General features: G+C 31.6%; 1 protein-coding gene across 2 annotated transcripts in view; it reads left to right on the top strand.

Moving 5' to 3' along the window:
- Positions 1-18,892, top strand: part of LOC127718210 (alpha-1,6-mannosyl-glycoprotein 4-beta-N-acetylglucosaminyltransferase-like) — a 100,987-nt gene that overhangs the window by 9,848 nt on the left and 72,247 nt on the right. For both annotated transcript variants that reach the window (XM_052224184.1, XM_052224183.1), the window contains exons 2-4: positions 8,696-8,821; positions 11,081-11,148; positions 17,622-17,739. In XM_052224184.1, coding sequence (XP_052080144.1) covers positions 8,731-8,821; positions 11,081-11,148; positions 17,622-17,739 — 277 coding nt within the window. In that variant the 5' untranslated portion in view covers positions 8,696-8,730. The remainder of the gene's footprint in view (positions 1-8,695; positions 8,822-11,080; positions 11,149-17,621; positions 17,740-18,892) is intronic.

The raw sequence follows: 18,892 nt of genomic DNA, 5'->3' as shown, positions 1-18,892 counted from the left end.
TAGGTAAGCAATCTCCATAGTTAAGGAGTATCCAAAACTTTGACTCAAATAGATTTGGCTTTTTTAATTTTCATAAAAATATTTACTTCGACTTGTTGACAAAAATATTAAAATTTTAAGAAATTTGAACACAATTTACAGGAATAATTTCACTGGATATATGATATAGCAGTTTGACAAACACTAAATTTGATCATTGAGAAGCTTATTTCTCTTTACTAATAGTATGCGATTAAAACGTTCAACTGATTTTTAAAGAGTTAACTCTATTAGAGGACATTTTCTCAGTAAAGATTTACCGTAAATGCATACGCCTTTGTATTGAATTACCATATCAACATATGAATCATTTTTAGGCGTTTTCTTGTCTAAAGTTGTTCAAAAACCAAACGTCGGAAACATTTAATGTGTACATATGTATGCAGTTTGTTAACATAATAAATAATTACGCTGTAATAAATATTGACTTTTTTTTTATTTAAACACTGTAATGTGATTAATTCTCAATACATTGTTTATTGGTTGTTACCTTATAGTTATGTTTATATATGTCCTCTATAACTATGTAATTGTAGTTTTAAGAGAACTAAAGTATTCGTAATGCCTGAAACACAATTTATCAAACTTTCTCATATTTTGACAATAACGCTCGTACTTAATTATGAAGAAAGTGATTATCATTCTTACAAACTTAGAATAAATATACTTGAACAAGAATTTCTAAAATTTTCAGCTAACCATGATTCTATTTTGCTTACATGAGATTTTAACAGCAGAACTGCTGCCAATTTAGACTTCTATGAAATAACAAAGTCCAATCATGAAACATCAGATAATTTTAATATTTATTTTTCAAACAATCTACACAAATTTCATATGCCATGTATTAGAAATAGTTGCAACAAGACAAAAAACCACTTTGGAAATTTACTTTTAGAAATGTGTAGAAATAACAATCAGTTTATTTTAAATGGTATGGTTGATGGCGATAAAGAAGGTTTATTTACTTGTCGCCAGTCTAGTGTGGTTGACTATTTCATATGTACATATATATAGTTTGTTATCATGTGTTGTAAATATGTCTGTACTTGATTTTTCTGTTCTATTTTCCGATGTTCATTCTTCTCTGAACTGTAAGCTAACTTCAACTCGAATGATAATGTCAATGAACGCGATGACATTTTAATAAACGATTTGGCATGTCATGAAAGAAAGGGCTTCAAAAAATGGGATCGTGAAAAAGAAGCCGAATTTCTGAGAAATATCGATGGAAATAAAATCGATCAATTAAATAATGATTTAACTATGTTAAATATCGGTATACTGGCTCAAGAAAATTTTAAGAAAATAGTTGAATCTGTAAATTGTTTAATGCTGGATTCAGCCGAAAAGGTGTTTGGGTCATTTAGTTAAAAACGACATGAAAAGAAATGTCGAAAAAAAGTTATTAAACCTTGGTTTGACCAAATATGTTGGGGAAAAAAGGCGGTGCTTTCGAATAGCAAAAAGAAGATATAAATACAATAAAACATGTTTAAAAAGAGAGGAGATGAAGAATACAGAACGTGAAAATAAGAGGCAAATGAACATTTCTATAAATAAGCATAAAAAATCCATGAGAAAAATGATGAATGTTTTAAAAATAGTAATTCTAAAGAATTTTGGAAGATATTGAACTCGTATAAAGTAAAAAAAAAAAAGGAATAATATTCATGTTGATATACTTTTTGAATTTAAAAAAAAAATAAATTCGTCTGATTCTGACGCGGTCGAAGAAATTATTCCAGATGAGAATAACGAACTTAATTCACTGTTAAACAGTCCTATTACGGAAAATGAAATTTTTAAATGCATTAAAAACCTTAAAAATGGCAAAGCTTGTGGTGATGACTTCATTATTAATGAATATATCAAGAGCACCACCCAGATTTTCATGCCAATCTATGTAAAACTGTCCAATATTGTAATTGATACTGGAAAAGTGCCTGAACTTTGGCTTGTTGGTAATGTTATATCTTTTTATAAAAACAAAGGTGATCAGTCAGATCCTCAAACCTACAGATCAATAACTATATTAAGCTGTATGGGTAAACTTTTCACGTCAATCTTGAATTTAAGACTTAGTCCTTTTTAAGAAGAATATTGATTGTTAAATGAAAACCAGTTTGGTTTCAGAAAGGGCTATTCCACTATAGACAGCATATTTACTCTGCATATTTTATTTGAACTACTGAGACAAAAAAAGAAAAAAAAACTTTTTTGTGCTTTTATTGAATTTGCTAAAGTATTTGATACAGTTTGGAGATCTGGTCTTTGGTCAAGACTCATTTTACATACAGTGAATGGGAAGATGTATAATACTAGTATATTTGATATGTATAAAAATGTCAAATCACGAATTTTCAGTGATGGGAATATTCTGATTACTTTCCATGTAATGTAGGTGTACGACAGGGAGAAAATTTATCTCTATTTCTCTATTTATCTAAACGATTTGGAAAGCTTTTTTCAGAACAAAAATATATATGGTTCAAAATCTTTATCAGATCAAATAGAGAGCGAGCTAAATATGTATTTAAAACTGTTTGTTGTTTTATACGCAGACGACACTCTTCATATGTCAGAAACACAAGCAGATCTACAAAAACAATTAGACGCTTTAAAGGAATATTGTGATAAATGCAAAAATTGAAAGTCAATGTCTCAAAAAGCAAAATAGTAATTTTTTCTAAAGGTAGACCACTACAGAATGTTATTTTTAAATATGCTAATATTGTGTTAGATATTGTTGAAGAATTTACATATCTTGGTGTATTATTTTCAAGAACAGGAAGTTTCACAAAAGTAAAAAAAGGCACAAGCTGAGAAAGCAACAACGGCTATGTAGGATATTCTAAAAAAAATAATTTAAACATAAAATGTCAACTACAATTATTTGACAAAGTAGTTAAGCCATTCTTATTGTACGGGTGTGAAGTCTGGGGAATGGGTAACACCTCTGTTATAGAACGTAGATAGATATAAGAAGATGTGGTATGAGTGTGTTCGCCTTAAAATTTGTAATCTACTGCTCAATCTTAAAAAATCCACTCCTGACTACATGATATATGGGGAACTTGGTCGATTCCCACTGGATATCTTTATTGAATTACGTACTATTAATTATTGGACAAAGCTTGTAACTGGAGAAGAAAAGAAACTTCCTGTTATTCTATACAATCGTGTTACTGGTAGTTACAATGGAAATATAGCTTGGTGTAAGAATGTAAAATCTGTGCTTGATAATTGTGGACTATCAAATATATGGAACACTAAATATTTTACAAGTAAAAACTGGTTGTATGATACTGTTAAATTAAGATTAACTGACCAGTTCAGACAAACATGGTATGCTACTCTACAAAACTCTCCAAAAGCTCTAAATTATAAATCATTCAAAAATAGTATAAATTTCGAAACCTACTTTGATATTTTAGATGACAAAAATACTGATTCTTTTTGTAGATTTAGAACTTTGAACACAAAAATTCCTATCGAAATTGGTAGATGGCAAAATATTCACAGAGCAAATCGTATTTGTACTTTATGTAATTCCGGTGATATTGGCGACACGTTCCATTATATTTTAGAATGTTCGGCAATGGACGAAAGTAGACAAATGCTGCTAAAGCATCATTTTGTAAACAGACTAAATATTTTAATATTTCAGGGTCTAATGAATAGCAACAACCCGTCTGAACTAAACAAGCTGTGTCTAGAATCTCCTGGGTAACCACTTTATGTCCCTATCTACTTTACATTTGTATTTAAATTTTATACCATGCATGTTAATTTATTTGTATATGTCTCTATACCATTGTACTTTGGTTTACGAGAATAAAGATATATATAATATTGTAAAGTGCTCAAGGCTCAAACAATCTCTTGTTTGGTTTTAATCAAGAATTCGTTTCATTGTCAGTGAAATGTTTATAATTAACGCATGACTTCTTTTTTAGGCATTTCATTTATGGATATGTCTTGGTAATGTAGGGACCAACTTATAATATGGGAAAGTTTAATAAATTGTGTATTAGGCATTAGTTGACACAAAAAATACGATAAAATGATAGGAATTGTTTTAGCTTTCCTAATTGTGAGTATGAATGTAAATTGAGTGAGAAAGTGTCTATTTGTTTATTAACAGTTTCAAATCTATAAATTCTATCTTTTAGTTACAACTAAATCTTATTCCACAGATAATATTTGAATCTAATTCTTTACATCAAATACGATTTCATTAAGTAAGGTAATAAACTTAAAAAAATAAAATTCAAAGGTTCACTTTGATTTAACCCCTATATGTAAATACTATATATATTCTTACCAACCGTGGACCCAGTAATCTGAAATGTTGTAATTTGTAAGTGTTTTAGCTTTAAGATTTTAAAAGTTTTTAGTTTAACGGACTTTTTCCTTTCTTTCCTTTTGCATTGCTTTGATAATGTTTATTTTATAGCAATTTTATTAATATTTACAGTATAAATTTTTACAGCATCAGTAAACTTCAATGTATCTTTTGATTTTTGTTTGTTTAATTATTTTCAATTTTTAATCAATTTCAGTAATAAAAGGTAATCCATTCCATCTGATAAATGTGCCTCAGGCAAATGTAACTCATTTATTGAAATTTTATGCTTTGAACTTGTAGTAGTCATAAACAATAAGACAATCACTTACTTTTGTAGAATTTGATAGTGTCCCCATGAAAAATTGCCCGCCGGACATTATTTCACAGTAAATACTGTCCATGGAAAATATTTACTTATCTAAATGTGTCCCGGACACAAAATATCCTAAGCTGTGAAAAAAGGGAATTAACACAAAGGTCATCAAAATGTTTTATTATACGTGCATTTTAATTAATAAAGCAGGGTGTATTGTGGGAGGACACTATTTTATAACTGTAGCTATAAAATTATATCCACTTAAAGAGACAAAATTTCATGGACAATGGACATTATTTAAAATTTTAAATCTGTCAAAAAACTGTCCAGGCGGACACTTTTTCACAGGACACTATTATGTGAAAATGTCTTACACTAAGAACATGATTTACATTTATTCCTCACAATTAAGACACATCAAATCCTACAATTTCATTGGTGGAGAGCGTTTTGTTATATTTAAGGAATGACTGTAATATTTTTTCTGTGTATGAAGAAATAACATCAAAAATGTGGTGCACACTGAATAACTCGCGTAGCGGGTTATCTAAAAAAAAATATTACAGTCATTCCTTATAATTTAATTCTAAATTCCATTTTTAAGGAGTTAATCATGAAAAAAAAATTGATGACGTCACAGTCACATGACAAAATTATGTCTATGAACTGATAGACAAAACACTTTCAGCCAATTAGAAGACGTGTTACATCCGACATTAAATTATTCTAACATATACATAGGACATGCGTTTAACATAATAATGTTTGTTCTTTTGAAGTTCATAAGAACTTGTTTTATGTTATAGATCTTTACTTTAGTGACAGTTCAGCCTAGCCTTCGGATTAATTGACTAGAATTATTGTTTTTCACCAAACTGCCGAAGTCACTTACATCCCAAGTTACCATTCGTCACAACTCGGACGATTCCGTACCTCCATCTAACGATAGATGGAGAGAAGCGGAGTCACCCGAGGTTTGTCGATTGCCTAAGTTACGTTTGTTAATTGTCAGCTTTGTCTTACAAGTCAAGTGTAAAAATATTTTTAACAAATACTAGATATAACCGTTTGTAAGTCGATGATTACTATATCTTATTTCTTATTAGTCTATTTAAAGATTTCAACCAAGCGTGATAAATACCATAACACAGACTGTTCTTTGTTCATGACAATTCTATAGTGTATTTCATTTTGGTCTAGTGATTTTAACCGACAGTAATAAATAACATAACACAGACTGTGCATTGTTCATGACAATTGCTATACAGTGTATTTCGTTTTAGTCTAGAGATTTCAACCGAGAGTGATAAATGCACTAAAATAAAATGTTCATTGTTCATAACAACTATATAACTGTATTTCGTTTTAGTCTAGTGATTTCAAACGTCAGTAATAAATACCATAAGATAGAATGTTCATTGTTCATGACAATTATATAGTGTATTTCTTTTAAGTCTAGTGATTTCAACCGACAGTAATAAATACCATAACACAGACTGTTTTTGTTCATGACAATTGCCTATATAGTTTATCCATTTAGTTGAGAGATTTCAACCGAGAGAGATAAATACCATAACATAGAATGTTCATTGTTCATGACAATTCTATAGTGTATTTCTTTTTAGTCTAGAGATTTCAACCGAGATTGATAAAAGCCATAAAATAGACTGTTCATTTAAGGGGGTACCCAACATTTTGACTAAAAAAGATATACTAAGTAGCTCGTGTAATTTTCGTAAAATGTTGACAAAATATTTACTTTGACATGATGACAAAAAATATAAAAATTTCAAGAAATTTGAACCACACAATTTTCAGGAATAATTTCATTGGATATATACCAGTTTGACAAACACTAATTTTGATCATTGAGAAGCTGAATTTCTCTCTACCTATAGCATGTAATTAAAACGTTCAGCCGATTTTTAAAGAGTTAACTCCCTTAGATTTTCTGTAACCCTTAAGCTAGATCACGGATAAAATTTATCAAAAGTAATGCTGAAAACCACGCCTTATATGTTCAATGCTGCATAATTATGTCAATATGTATAAGTAATTTATACATTTGTATGAAGACGTTAAATTTTTCAGAGATTATCTATATATAATAGAGATACAATTTACTCCGCAAACACACTGACCGTAGCCAGGGCATTGCCATGATTAATATTTCAGACAGTTAAGTACTTGAATCATTAAAACTATCTATAATCGAAGACGCAAGGAACAATTCGCCGTATAAAAATCTAAAGGGTTGTGGTTAATTTCATCGTTCTTAATCCTAAACGAAAATAACGTCACGTCATTGGTCGAATTCACATTGTCTAGGATGGTGTAAGCCAATCACAACGTTTTGGTGTACACTTTTGAAAAAATTACCCAGAATACATTATATTCTGAAACGGCGAATTTTCTAGAGTTTGTCGATTTAGTATTCTCTATATATTGTAAGTGCATAAAAATGAAGGACAATATTAGTATTAGAACATATGTCATTGTCAATGACATGAATGTTTAAAGCAACAATAAAAATGAACCGTTGTTTCTTTTTGACAGCAATACATTTAAGTACCTACTTTTAAAGTAGCAGCCCGTCTTTTTATTTTAAAGACGATGTAACTTTTTAAAACGTAAATTTAAAAAATAAACTGAAAACAACACTTTATAAATTTCATGCGTCCTAAGCGCTTTTTACGGTTAATCTTCATCAGGAAAGCTCAAAGCCGAATATTTGAAAGCCAAGGATAAGAATCAAAAACAGTTGAAGAGCTGTACTCTGTATAACCAAAATAAGGAGCTAGAATCAATATCCAAATCAATTCAAGGTCAACTTTGCCTGAAGGAGTTGACATCTTTGTTTTTCATTTCGCTTTGTAAACAAAGCCGTGTTCTAATTAAGATAACATATGTTTGACGCATGCGCACAAACTTGCTGTTTACATTCTCGTTATTCATTTTTTGTCCTAATAGAATTTAAACATTTTAGCAGCTTACATAGAATTTTATTATATATTGTTATTCAGACAACATTTGAACATAAAACACCTGAAGAACAACTATGATTGGTATTATAGAAACCAAACTAACGCTCGGTGTAAAATATCGACGCATACCCATGTTAAAATGAGCATCGAGCATGACATGAAGGAATAACTTCTTAAATTTAGAAAAGATGTCACTATGACATACCATTGTTACAACTCTGATAAGGACACAACACATTTCATACTAATATTTCAGGCAATAGGAAAAAGAAGATATTAAGAAGAGATTCAAAACTGTAAGTCGAGAAAATACAGGCAACACCATGGTAAAAAGAAAAACAAAAGATGAACAGACATCAACAGTCCACAAAACACCACACAGTTACCAAAAAAAAGAAATAAAAACCTGAATGCATATAAGTGGTCCAGAAGGGAAGTCCCTCGTGGTTTTCATTGGAAGTACGAATGTGATAAAATATGATGATGCTTACTAGAAAGAACTTGATTAATAATTCATTCAGCTTTTGCTACTCTTGGCCTCGAATTGACAAATGTAAAACAATTCAAACGAGAAAACTAATGGTCTGATTTATGTAAAAAACAATAAACGAAAAACAAATACGATTAACAGCAAACATTGACAAACACTAAACCATACGTAATGTGGCGGGGTTAAATATGTTTGCCGGCGTGCCAACCCACCCTCTGACCTTGAATAGTGGTGTAACAGCATAACATCAGAACAAACTATAAAAATCAGTTGAAAAGATGGAATGGTCGCCAATGAGACAACCTTCCACCAGAAAACAAATTATATTTTAGTCGACAAGAGCACATCTAACTCAATAAACTTATCATAGATACCAGGATAGAAAGTATGTACGCCAGACGCGCGTTTCGTGTACAAAAGACTCATCAGGGACTCTCGAATAAAAAAAGTTAAGAAGGCCAAATAATAAAACAGTACTTTTGACGTTAATGTATTTTCATGTTTGTCTTTTTCAGGAGATCTAGGGAAATGAAGAACAGAAGAAGACAATATGAATATTCTTAAGACAATTATTAGTTTGGTTTCTATTATATCCATTATAGTTGTTCTTCAGGTGATCTTGTTTTATGTTCAAATTCAAAGTAAGTACAGTTTATTCAAGGTAAAACCTTCTAACATTAACGCTTTAATAACATCCAGAGGAGTGGAAAGGAACCCATTGTTGAGAACTGTCCTTAACATTCAATTTAAATCTATGCATTGCCATATTTAGCTTATCTAAAGTCCAGCTATATTTTTGTGATGATGATGATGGATGGCTGATTAACGTCCAGCGGCAAATCAATATGCATATTCAGGACGAGAACATGTTAATGTAATACTAAGATGAATATCAACCCTGCTTTTTACTAGACTGACACGCTGAGCAGGAGTTTTAACGTGCTCGTGCACAAGTCTTTGGTTTGACCCGGCCGGGGTTTGAACTTAAGACCCCCCGCACTCGAGACGAACATGCTACCACGAGACTACCTAGGCGGTTATATTAGTGCATTCCTAAATCCAGGGGTTTAATGTACCTGATTGTTATCACAAAAAGTTCTATTCAACCAGTAGCACGTTGCTAGGAAATAGCATAATATGAATAATCATTTTTGCGTCAAAATTAATTTTAGGTCTTTTTAACTATTAATTTATATAAAGATTGTCAATCGATAGAGCAAAAGGTTTTATTTTCTTTTCAAACACTTAATATATGTACATGTATTTGTCTTCTCAATCTCCCGGTCTCCAGCAAACCTTTTGAGGATAATACCAAAAACACATTCTTGCGAACAGAAAATCAATCTTATGTTTTTGTAAAGTCTGATAACCAACTCAAATGGATATTGGCGTGTCAATAAACTTAATGTATTTTAAGGTAAAATTTTCGTTTTTGTTGTATGACAGACTTCCTAAATCTCCAATCTTTGCAGATAGATGTTAAATAAATAATCGCTGAATATTTGAACATGACTAACATATCCCGCTTATCATTGTAATACTACCGCTTGTAATTTTCACGTTTTTCGCATGACTTCGTTTCCCTATTCATGCAAAAAAAATTTGACTTTCACGTGTCACGCTTACAAAAAATCGGTCAATCCTGAATCACGCTTACACCCCAATGAGACCTACGTATAGGAGATGCAAATCTGTTAAAATACTGTACAAAGAATACAAGTGTAGTTCCTTGGGTTGATGGTTTTGTCAAGTGGTTCCATAAATATCAACCAAGAAATGTTTTCTTCTTAACAGTTATTTAAGGTTTCCACCGATGAACGTTTATGATATCAAAACGACGGCACCAACATGAATTCAGCAATACAAGGATTTAAAATTGCATTACTCTTTAATATTAAATCAATCAACTAAGAAAAAACTAATCATCAAACAACACTCACTGAACATTTTCATATTTGTAAACCAATCTTGAACTGTAAAAAGTAAAATAACCGAACTCCAAGGAAAATTCAAAACGGAAAGTCCTTTATCAAATGGCGAAAACAAAAACTCAAACACATCAAACGAATGGAAAACAACTGTCAGATTCCTGACTTGGTACAGGCATTTCTTTATGTAGAAAATGGTGGATTAAACCTGGTTTTATAGCTACTTAAACCTCTCACTTGTATGACAGTCGCTTAAAATTCCATTATATTGACAACAATGCGTGAACAAAACAAAAACAAAGGAGTAGGTCCGGTAAGAGCCAATTTTGGCCTCAAATTTCAAATTCATCTGATGAAAGATTTTTGACACTTTTTAAACACTTATAATAAGTGTCTACTTCAGTCGATTCGATTAGTTTATGTGAAAGATTTGAACTGATTTAGTCATTAAAGACGCTCAAATTCAAGCTTAAATATGAAAAATCTATCAAAAATGCCATAATATGTCACTTTTCAGATGGTTTTTGTCAAAAATGAAAGTGGCCGCATCCGTATTCACTCTCAACCTTTATATATGTGATGTATTATAATCAAGTACAAATTACATTCTAATATTAAGAATGAACACAAATGCGGCCACTTCCATTTAAGATGGAAATCGTCTAAAATTTAACTCAAAATGCTAAAATTTGAAGATTTCAGTAATTTAGCATGACTTAATGATGATAGTACCCGATATATGTGCAATGTATTGTCAAAAACAGCCCATATTTATGTAGCAGAAGTATTCTACTTTCCAATAAATAGCTAAAAGTTTACATTTTAACAATTTTGTAAAACTGCTATATTTTGGGGCCAAAAAGAGGTCTTACTGGACCTACTCCTTTCAACTCTTATTTGTTTTTTAATTACTAAGTACTTTGAAAATTTCTATAAGGACAATACTTTATTTATTGTTTGTTGATTTTTCAGATAGATTTCTGTACTACCAAAATGACCAGAACAAACACTACTCTATCCGATCCTTAACAGACACAAAGGTGAATATTCTTAATAGGTAATGCTTACCCTGCTGTCAACTCATCTATCACACCGTTTGAGGTTCATGCAATCCGACCATGTTTCTTGCTATGTTTGTCGATAAAATGCACTCTAAGGCTTTATATCTCAGTATTAAAAGCCTTTGCCAGTTTTCCATGCTCTTCAACTTCTTAAGGTGGTACATAACACTACAGGGAGATAACTCTGTAAATATCAGCTGAACGTTTTAATCACATTCTATTGTTAAGGAAATATTAAGCTTCTCAATGATAAAAATTAGTGTTTGTCGAACTGCTATATATGCAATGAAATTTTTCCGATAAAGTGTGTGGTTCAAGTTTTTTGAAATTTGTATATTTTTGTCAAAGGGTCAAAGTAAATGCTTTTTTCCAAATTTTATGAAAAATTAAACGAGCCAAACTAATTTTAGTCAAGGTGTTTGGTACCACCTTAATTGAATTGACCTTTCAACTGGTTTGATTCGAGTGCCACAGATGATTCATGTTAAGAAGAAACGCGCGTTTGGCGTACTACATTATAAGCCTGGTATTTTTGTATAACTGACTAATATATTGTGAGCTGCGTCGGATAGAAATCGACCTTATGCAAGTTGATATCAATACATCTGTTAACCTATTTCGGGTTGAAAAAATCTCTACGGAAAGTCTAACTGTTTAAAAAATTGAGTTGTTATAAGAACCCTACAACGCAGACCAAAATTCATCTTTTATTTCGTATTTGAATGTTCCAAAATCAACAAAAATCTTATACATGTACATGTATACGTGCACTTGCATGAGGTCGATTTCTATCCGACACAGCTCATGTTTAACCTCACATTGCAGTGGCGGATCCAGAAATTTTCATAAGGGGGCCAATGACTGCCATAAGAGGGGGCCCGCTTCGTCACGCTTCAGTGATTTCTAATTAACCAAATTTTTCCAACCAAAAGGGGGGGGGGGGGGACGATCACCCTCCCCCTTAAATCCGCATCTGCACTGGTAAACGACCTGCATGTTCAACAAAACCGAGCTCTTAACCAGGAAAAAAAAGCAAATCACTACAAACAAAACATACCATGTCATTTTCAAATTGCTACATAATTTTTAAAGTAATATGCAATGGTTTCCGTGTGTTTCTTTTCTTGTTAACTCTTACTGTACTGGCAGGTAAACATAAGCCATGCTCAGCTATAACAACTTAAATCACTATGGAAAACACACTTGTCAAAGTTAACAGTTTTATACCGCGTTAAAGAAAACCGTTTTTTTGTTGAATTCCGGTGTAAAATATTTTTGGCAATATTTGTGATAGAATTCTATATCAAGGAATCCTAATAAAAAGGAAAGAACTAAACTTGGCCTATAAGCATAGGTGCTTGAGGACAGGATCCTGTTATGAGCCCCCCATAGTCCCTCCCCCTTGTTATCATAATTAAATCTCAGATTTATGATAATAAGGGGGAGGGACTATGGGGGGCTCATAACAGGATCCTGTCCTCAAGCACCTATGCCTATAAGTATATTCCATAACGTTGTTGACTGAAGTGATTCAATCAGTTAGTCGTTGTTTTATTTAGCTGTTAGAAAGATGTTTAAAGTGTATCACATATATCATCCAATGCCGTTTGGAGTAAAAATATACCATCCCGTAATCACATTCTGGCCACTGGTAATCTATTCTGATTTGATTTGTCCTAGATAAAATTATATAATAATGATTATGCGACATGCGCTTAAAACCTGTTGTCTTTTCTAAAAGACGTTATTATAAACTGCCAATTTTCTTTGTTTTTTGGAATCAGGACAATTGTCATTTCCTATCATGGGACTCAGAAAAGATTTCAAAAGATTAAAATCATATCGGAGAAATACGTTCTGTCTGCGTTTGTTTATTTTCTATAATATTTAAACGCCCTTGATACTTAATTTTGTAGATACCATTGTGATCACTTAAGGATGTTCGCTCCTCTGTTTCAAAATAACAAGATTTTTAAAAGACTGTTATAGATTGAAAGAATATGAATAAGGGAACTTAAAAATTAGAAAGAAACGGTAGGTCCGTGTTCTAGTTTTTGAGATATAATCAATTGAAAATTTGGCGGCAAATGGTTTTCTCTAGATTTTTCATATGTTTAACATTGACACCTTTTTCCTTTCAAAAACAATGAAAAAATAACAAGGATTTTATAAATTTTTCAAAAATGACTTTTAAAACTATATGCAACAAAATTATGAAAAGAAAAGTAGGGATCAGTGGGCAAAATTTTTATTGGCACCACATGGATAAAACTAGAGGATTCCGAATTTCTGAAAAAAAAGTCAAAAACAAGAGTAGCGAACATCCTTAAACATATGCAGAGCTAATATATAGATTATAATTCAATGAGACAGCAAGTAAAAGACAAAAACAACCAGGTGCCGTCTTAAACTTGCAGTGAGGTGAGAGTTTTTTTTTGTTCCGTGTTGAATGCCTCACTTTGACTTTGAGACGAAGAACAGCAATAAAAGCGCTGTTCCTTTGCTTGTTGTGTGTTTGTTTTTGCTGTGCATGTATTGATTTTGTGTCATGGATGGATACCCCATACACATCCTTTGTTTTTCTATTCTATTAAAAGTACATCTAAATGGAAAATGCAGTCTTCAACAATAGACATGTGTTTATACATTATTTCAAACTCTAAATACTTAGTAGTGATTATCAAATTCGTTTAACAATAACAATCAAAGATCTGCCATCTGTACTAAATAACGAATATGGAACGCCATAGCTGTCTTCCGTTGTTCATATTTAGTATATGCTGTGATCATTTAATTATTTTCAGCGTTTTTTTCTCGATTATGAGTGCCCTTTTCATTATGTTCAGTAGTATAACAATTATGTTGAGCAGTAACATCATAATGATCAGTAGAATAATCATTATAGTGTGCAGATCTGGTATTATATTCAGCACTTTAATCAATATACTTAGCAGTTTTGGCTTTATGTTCAGTAGGTAAATTATTCTATTGAGTAGATTTGTCTTTATATTCAGTACTTTTGAAAATATCTTCTGTCAACATATTTTTATATTATGTAGATTTCTCATTATGTTGACTACAGAAACCGAAATATTCAGTGGTCAAACACACTTTATAATCAGTACTGTTATCATTATGTTGAGTGAAATAAATATTATGTTCTGTAGACTGATCATTATGTTCTGTAAAATAAATATTATGTTCAGTACAAAAACCTTTATGATCAGTGGTCAAAATGTTTTATGTTCGGTTCAATAAATATTATACTAAGTGGTTAATCGATTATATTCAGTGCTTTTTTCATCATGTGGTGGTGGAACTATACATTAAAATTATCCAAGACTTCGGGTAAGTAAAACCGAAATATTCCGAGTTGAAACACAGTACAACTCACCAATAAAAAGCTTCAGACCAAATATCAAATAATTCCTTTTATTAACAGCTGAGAAATCTTTGACGAACATTTTAATTGGATGACGGACTAACGAGGTGATTGCACCAATCTGACGAGTGGGGGTATAATCTTATGGATGTGTAAATTTGGGTATTTACTCACAAACTTTACATAGAGTCATTTGAACTAAAGGCGGCCAAGGGAATTATTCCACAATTTGTTTGTAAAATAATGATTCATTAAGGTTACATATGTTTAGAAAATTAGCAAAATAATTATTTAATTCAAAGAAAGCACCAAATTATTTAAAACTCATAGTTCTTTATTCCATCTGCAATATTTTAATTAAAAATGAAACAATAAAAAGCAAAAGATGTGAGTCTTGTCCTTATTTTAAAGGACAACAGGATTTATGCAAGGGGGGTAATTTGATAAAATATCTTGTATAGATCTCACAAGAGAACAGTGTTTGCCAAATACCATCAGTCAAAATAAGGCCGTGGTCCGACATACATCACTGATCTACCTGTCAAAATGTCCGGTAAACAAAAATCTTCTTCTCAAGATACCACTTAGTCAAAACCATTTAAAATAAGGTATAAAACTGCAATTATGACAATCATCTGGTCGATTTGTTAATGATTGTATTTTCTATCAAAAATCTTCTGCGAAATGACGCCTTCAATAGCTGTGGCTTAATCAGTCATCATACAGAAAACTATTTTATAATTTATACTTTGTACTGGATTTCGGTTAATACAGATATATTGTACGGCTGTTATACTCCACGTTTTTGCTTACAAGCAATCAAAATTTTCTCAGTTTCTCACATGCATTATTAATATACAAACCGACCACGTTTATTATCGATTTTTTTTCCTAATATCGGTTGAGAAGGGTGAAAATGTCATAGGAATAGAGAAACAAGAGGGTTCTCAAAAAGCCTGTATCGCTCACCTGGACCATGGCTCGTGAAAGATACTATCAAGATTTGCTCCGTAGTTTCAGAAGAGAAGATCTTTGAATGTGTTCTCATGGGGTCCATTGTTAAACTATGCTCCCCCTGGAGGCCATCTTGTATGGGGATGCGGGCCTGATGGACACCTTTTCAAGGAGGACCATCCAAAGACTATTGTGAATAGGTTTGGTTCCAATTGGTTTTCAAAGGAAAAAATCTTTGAATGTGTTCCCATAGGGTCCAATGTTAAACTATGATCCATAACCAGAATACAAAGTGATTTAAAAGCCTTATAAGAGCTTACCTGTAACAAACCAAATGCATTTAAGCCATTTTTAAGGTCTTGGATTACTGGCCTGGGTGTGGAACTTTCAAACAATTCCTCTAACTGTTCAACACTAAGCAGCTTGGGGAGTGGTCCATTTTGAAGAAAAGATAATGCTAAAAAGGCAATTCTTTATACATTCTATTACTAATGAATGGGTTTCAGTAATGTCATTTATGTTTGAACTTACAACAGTACAGTTTAGAAAATGTCTTAAATTGTGCCTATTGCATTCAATAAAATAAATTGGATTTAAAATCTTTTCAGTGCAAAATGATAAGACTTTTTTCTTGAAATTAAAAATATTCAATGCTATTATGATGAACTAATCAGATGTAATAGAAGTCTCCCATCAACTTAAATGATGAAGTCATTAGATCACATTTCAAGAGCAGTTTCACTTTCAATTTTGAATTTCTAATTAAGTGAAAAATAAAACGAATAAATAATGAATACGGTAAATAATAATTATAAATGCTTCAAAATTTTTATTTATTGTAATGATCAGCTTGATGCTATATTATTTACAATAAGAGGCTTTCAGGAGTCTTAACTGCTCATATTAAATTTATTATAAAACTTGAACTTTGCACATAAATTAAGGCCCGGCCAGCCCTCATCCTGAACATTCCACTTATGTCTTTGATCTTAAAGTTTATCTCAAACAAAGATTCCAGTGTCTCCTTCGGAATGATAAATTTGTCATTATGTTCCAATACAATGTCACTGTAATGGCAGCACATGATTCTCAACTCCATCATCTTAGCACGGCTACTAAGACCTAGTTCAAGGAAATCTTTCTGAGACAGTTTAGAAATAATGTCCGGAGTTATATTTTCTCTTTCAAAATTCTGCTTCAAATTATTCAAACCAGCTCTTTGGAGAATTTCATCCATTTTAAAAACCAAAACATCAACAACCCTTTGGAAAAATATGCCAACAAAATTGCCCGACTTCGTTTCAACTCGGAATATTTCGGGTTTACTTACCGAAGTCTTGGATAATTTTAATGTATAGTTCCACCACCACATGATGAAAAAAGCACTGAATATAATCGATTAACCACTTAGTATAATATTTATTGAACCGAACATAAAACATTTTGACCACTGATCATAAAGTTTTTTGTACTGAACATAATATTTATTTTACAGAACATAATGATCAGTCTACAGAACATAATATTTATTTCACTCAACATAATGATAACAGTACTGATTATAAAGTGTGTTTGACCACTGAATATTTCGGTTTCTGTAGTCAACATAATGAGAAATCTACATAATATAAAAATATGTTGACAGAAGATATTTTCAAAAGTACTGAATATAAAGACAAATCTACTCAATAGAATAATTTACCTACTGAACATAAAGCCAAAACTGCTAAGTATATTGATTAAAGTGCTGAATATAATACCAGATCTGCACAATATAATGATTATTCTACTGATCATTATGATGTTACTGCTCAACATAATTGTTATACTACTGAACATAATGAAAAGGGCACTCATAATCGAGAAAAAGCCGCTGAAAATAATTAAATGATCACAGCATATACTAAATATGAACAACGGAAGACAGCTATGGCGTTCCATAAACGAACATGATTTTTTTTATACTTAGGACATGCACACGAAAAAATTGCAGGGTTAATAATTTTTTTGATATCTCAACCTGAAGATGTTGAAAATTTAAAATTTTATTAGTGGATAAAAATTGTAGCGTAATCGGACCAGTACGACTCTCTCTTTATATTTTCTATATCAATAGGACATACAAAAGTCTACTCCAAGTCGTGCCCTATATCCAAGATTTAATTTAGATGACATATACCCAAACTGGACAAAAAAGGCTTCACTGATAAAGTCACAAGTAGATACAAACAGACGTAAGTACATGTATTTTCTGTGTTAAAGAGTACTATGCTATTTGACTATGTACTATGGAAAAACAACACTATATCAAGAAATAGGGCGATATTAACAAAGGTCAGTAGAATTAAGGGTGGCATGTGATGGGTTTGCATTGATAAACTAGACCGTAGAGTGACCTATAGTTATTTTAAAACTTCTACGTCATTTGGTCTCTGATGGAGAGTTGTCACATTGGCAACCATACCACATTTTATTATTTAATATAGAAAATGTTCTGATAATTATCGGTGCTTTAGATTTAATTTCAATAATGTTCTTGAAAATTCGCCAAAATCATGAAACGGGAAAGACTGACATTTTCAAAGGTATGAGAAGTTTGATGGGATATAATGAACATTATAGTGTGTCTTTTTATGTTGTAATGTTACACTACTGTTTCAGGTTAGGGTGAAGGTTGGCGCCTGTTAAAACATTTAAATCCGCTGCATTTGTGTGCACCTGTCCTAAGTCAGGAGCCTGTTGTTCAGTGGTTGTCGTTTGTTGATGTGGTTTATAAGTGTTTCTCGTTTCTCGTTTTTTATATAGATTAGACCGTTGGTTTTCCTGTTTGAATTGTTTTACACTAGTTATTTTGGGGCCCTTTATAGCTTGCTGTTCGGTGTGAGCCAAGACTTCGTGTTGAAGGCCGTACTTTGACCTAAAATTGTTTACTTTTAACACATTGAGACTTTGATGGAGAGTTGTCTCATTGGCACTCATACCACATCTTTTTATTTATATATACATCAAATATTTATACAATATCTTTGCTGCTTCATTGCGATACTTCGAAGGAAGAACAAACACTGGTTAAGGTGGTACATAACACCTTGACTGAAATTAATTTGGCTCTTTTAATTTTCATAAAATTTTAACAAAATATTTACTTTGACCCTTTGACAAAAATATACAAATTTCAAAAAAACTTGAACCACACACTTTATCGGAAAAATTTCATTGGATACATAGCAGTTTGACAAACACTAATTTTGATCATTGAGAAGCTTAATATTTCCTTAACAATAGAACGTGATTAAAACGTTCATCAACTGATTTTTAAAGAGTTATCTCCCTGTAGTGTTATGTACCACCTTAACTCAGAGTCAAAATAGTGTTTCAGTGTAGGAT

The sequence above is a fragment of the Mytilus californianus genome, unplaced genomic scaffold (genome assembly GCF_021869535.1).
Source record: "Mytilus californianus isolate M0D057914Y unplaced genomic scaffold, xbMytCali1.0.p SCAF_10, whole genome shotgun sequence".
NCBI classification, from domain to species: Eukaryota; Metazoa; Mollusca; class Bivalvia; order Mytilida; family Mytilidae; genus Mytilus; species Mytilus californianus.
This window is presented reverse-complemented; position numbering and strand designations above follow the sequence as displayed.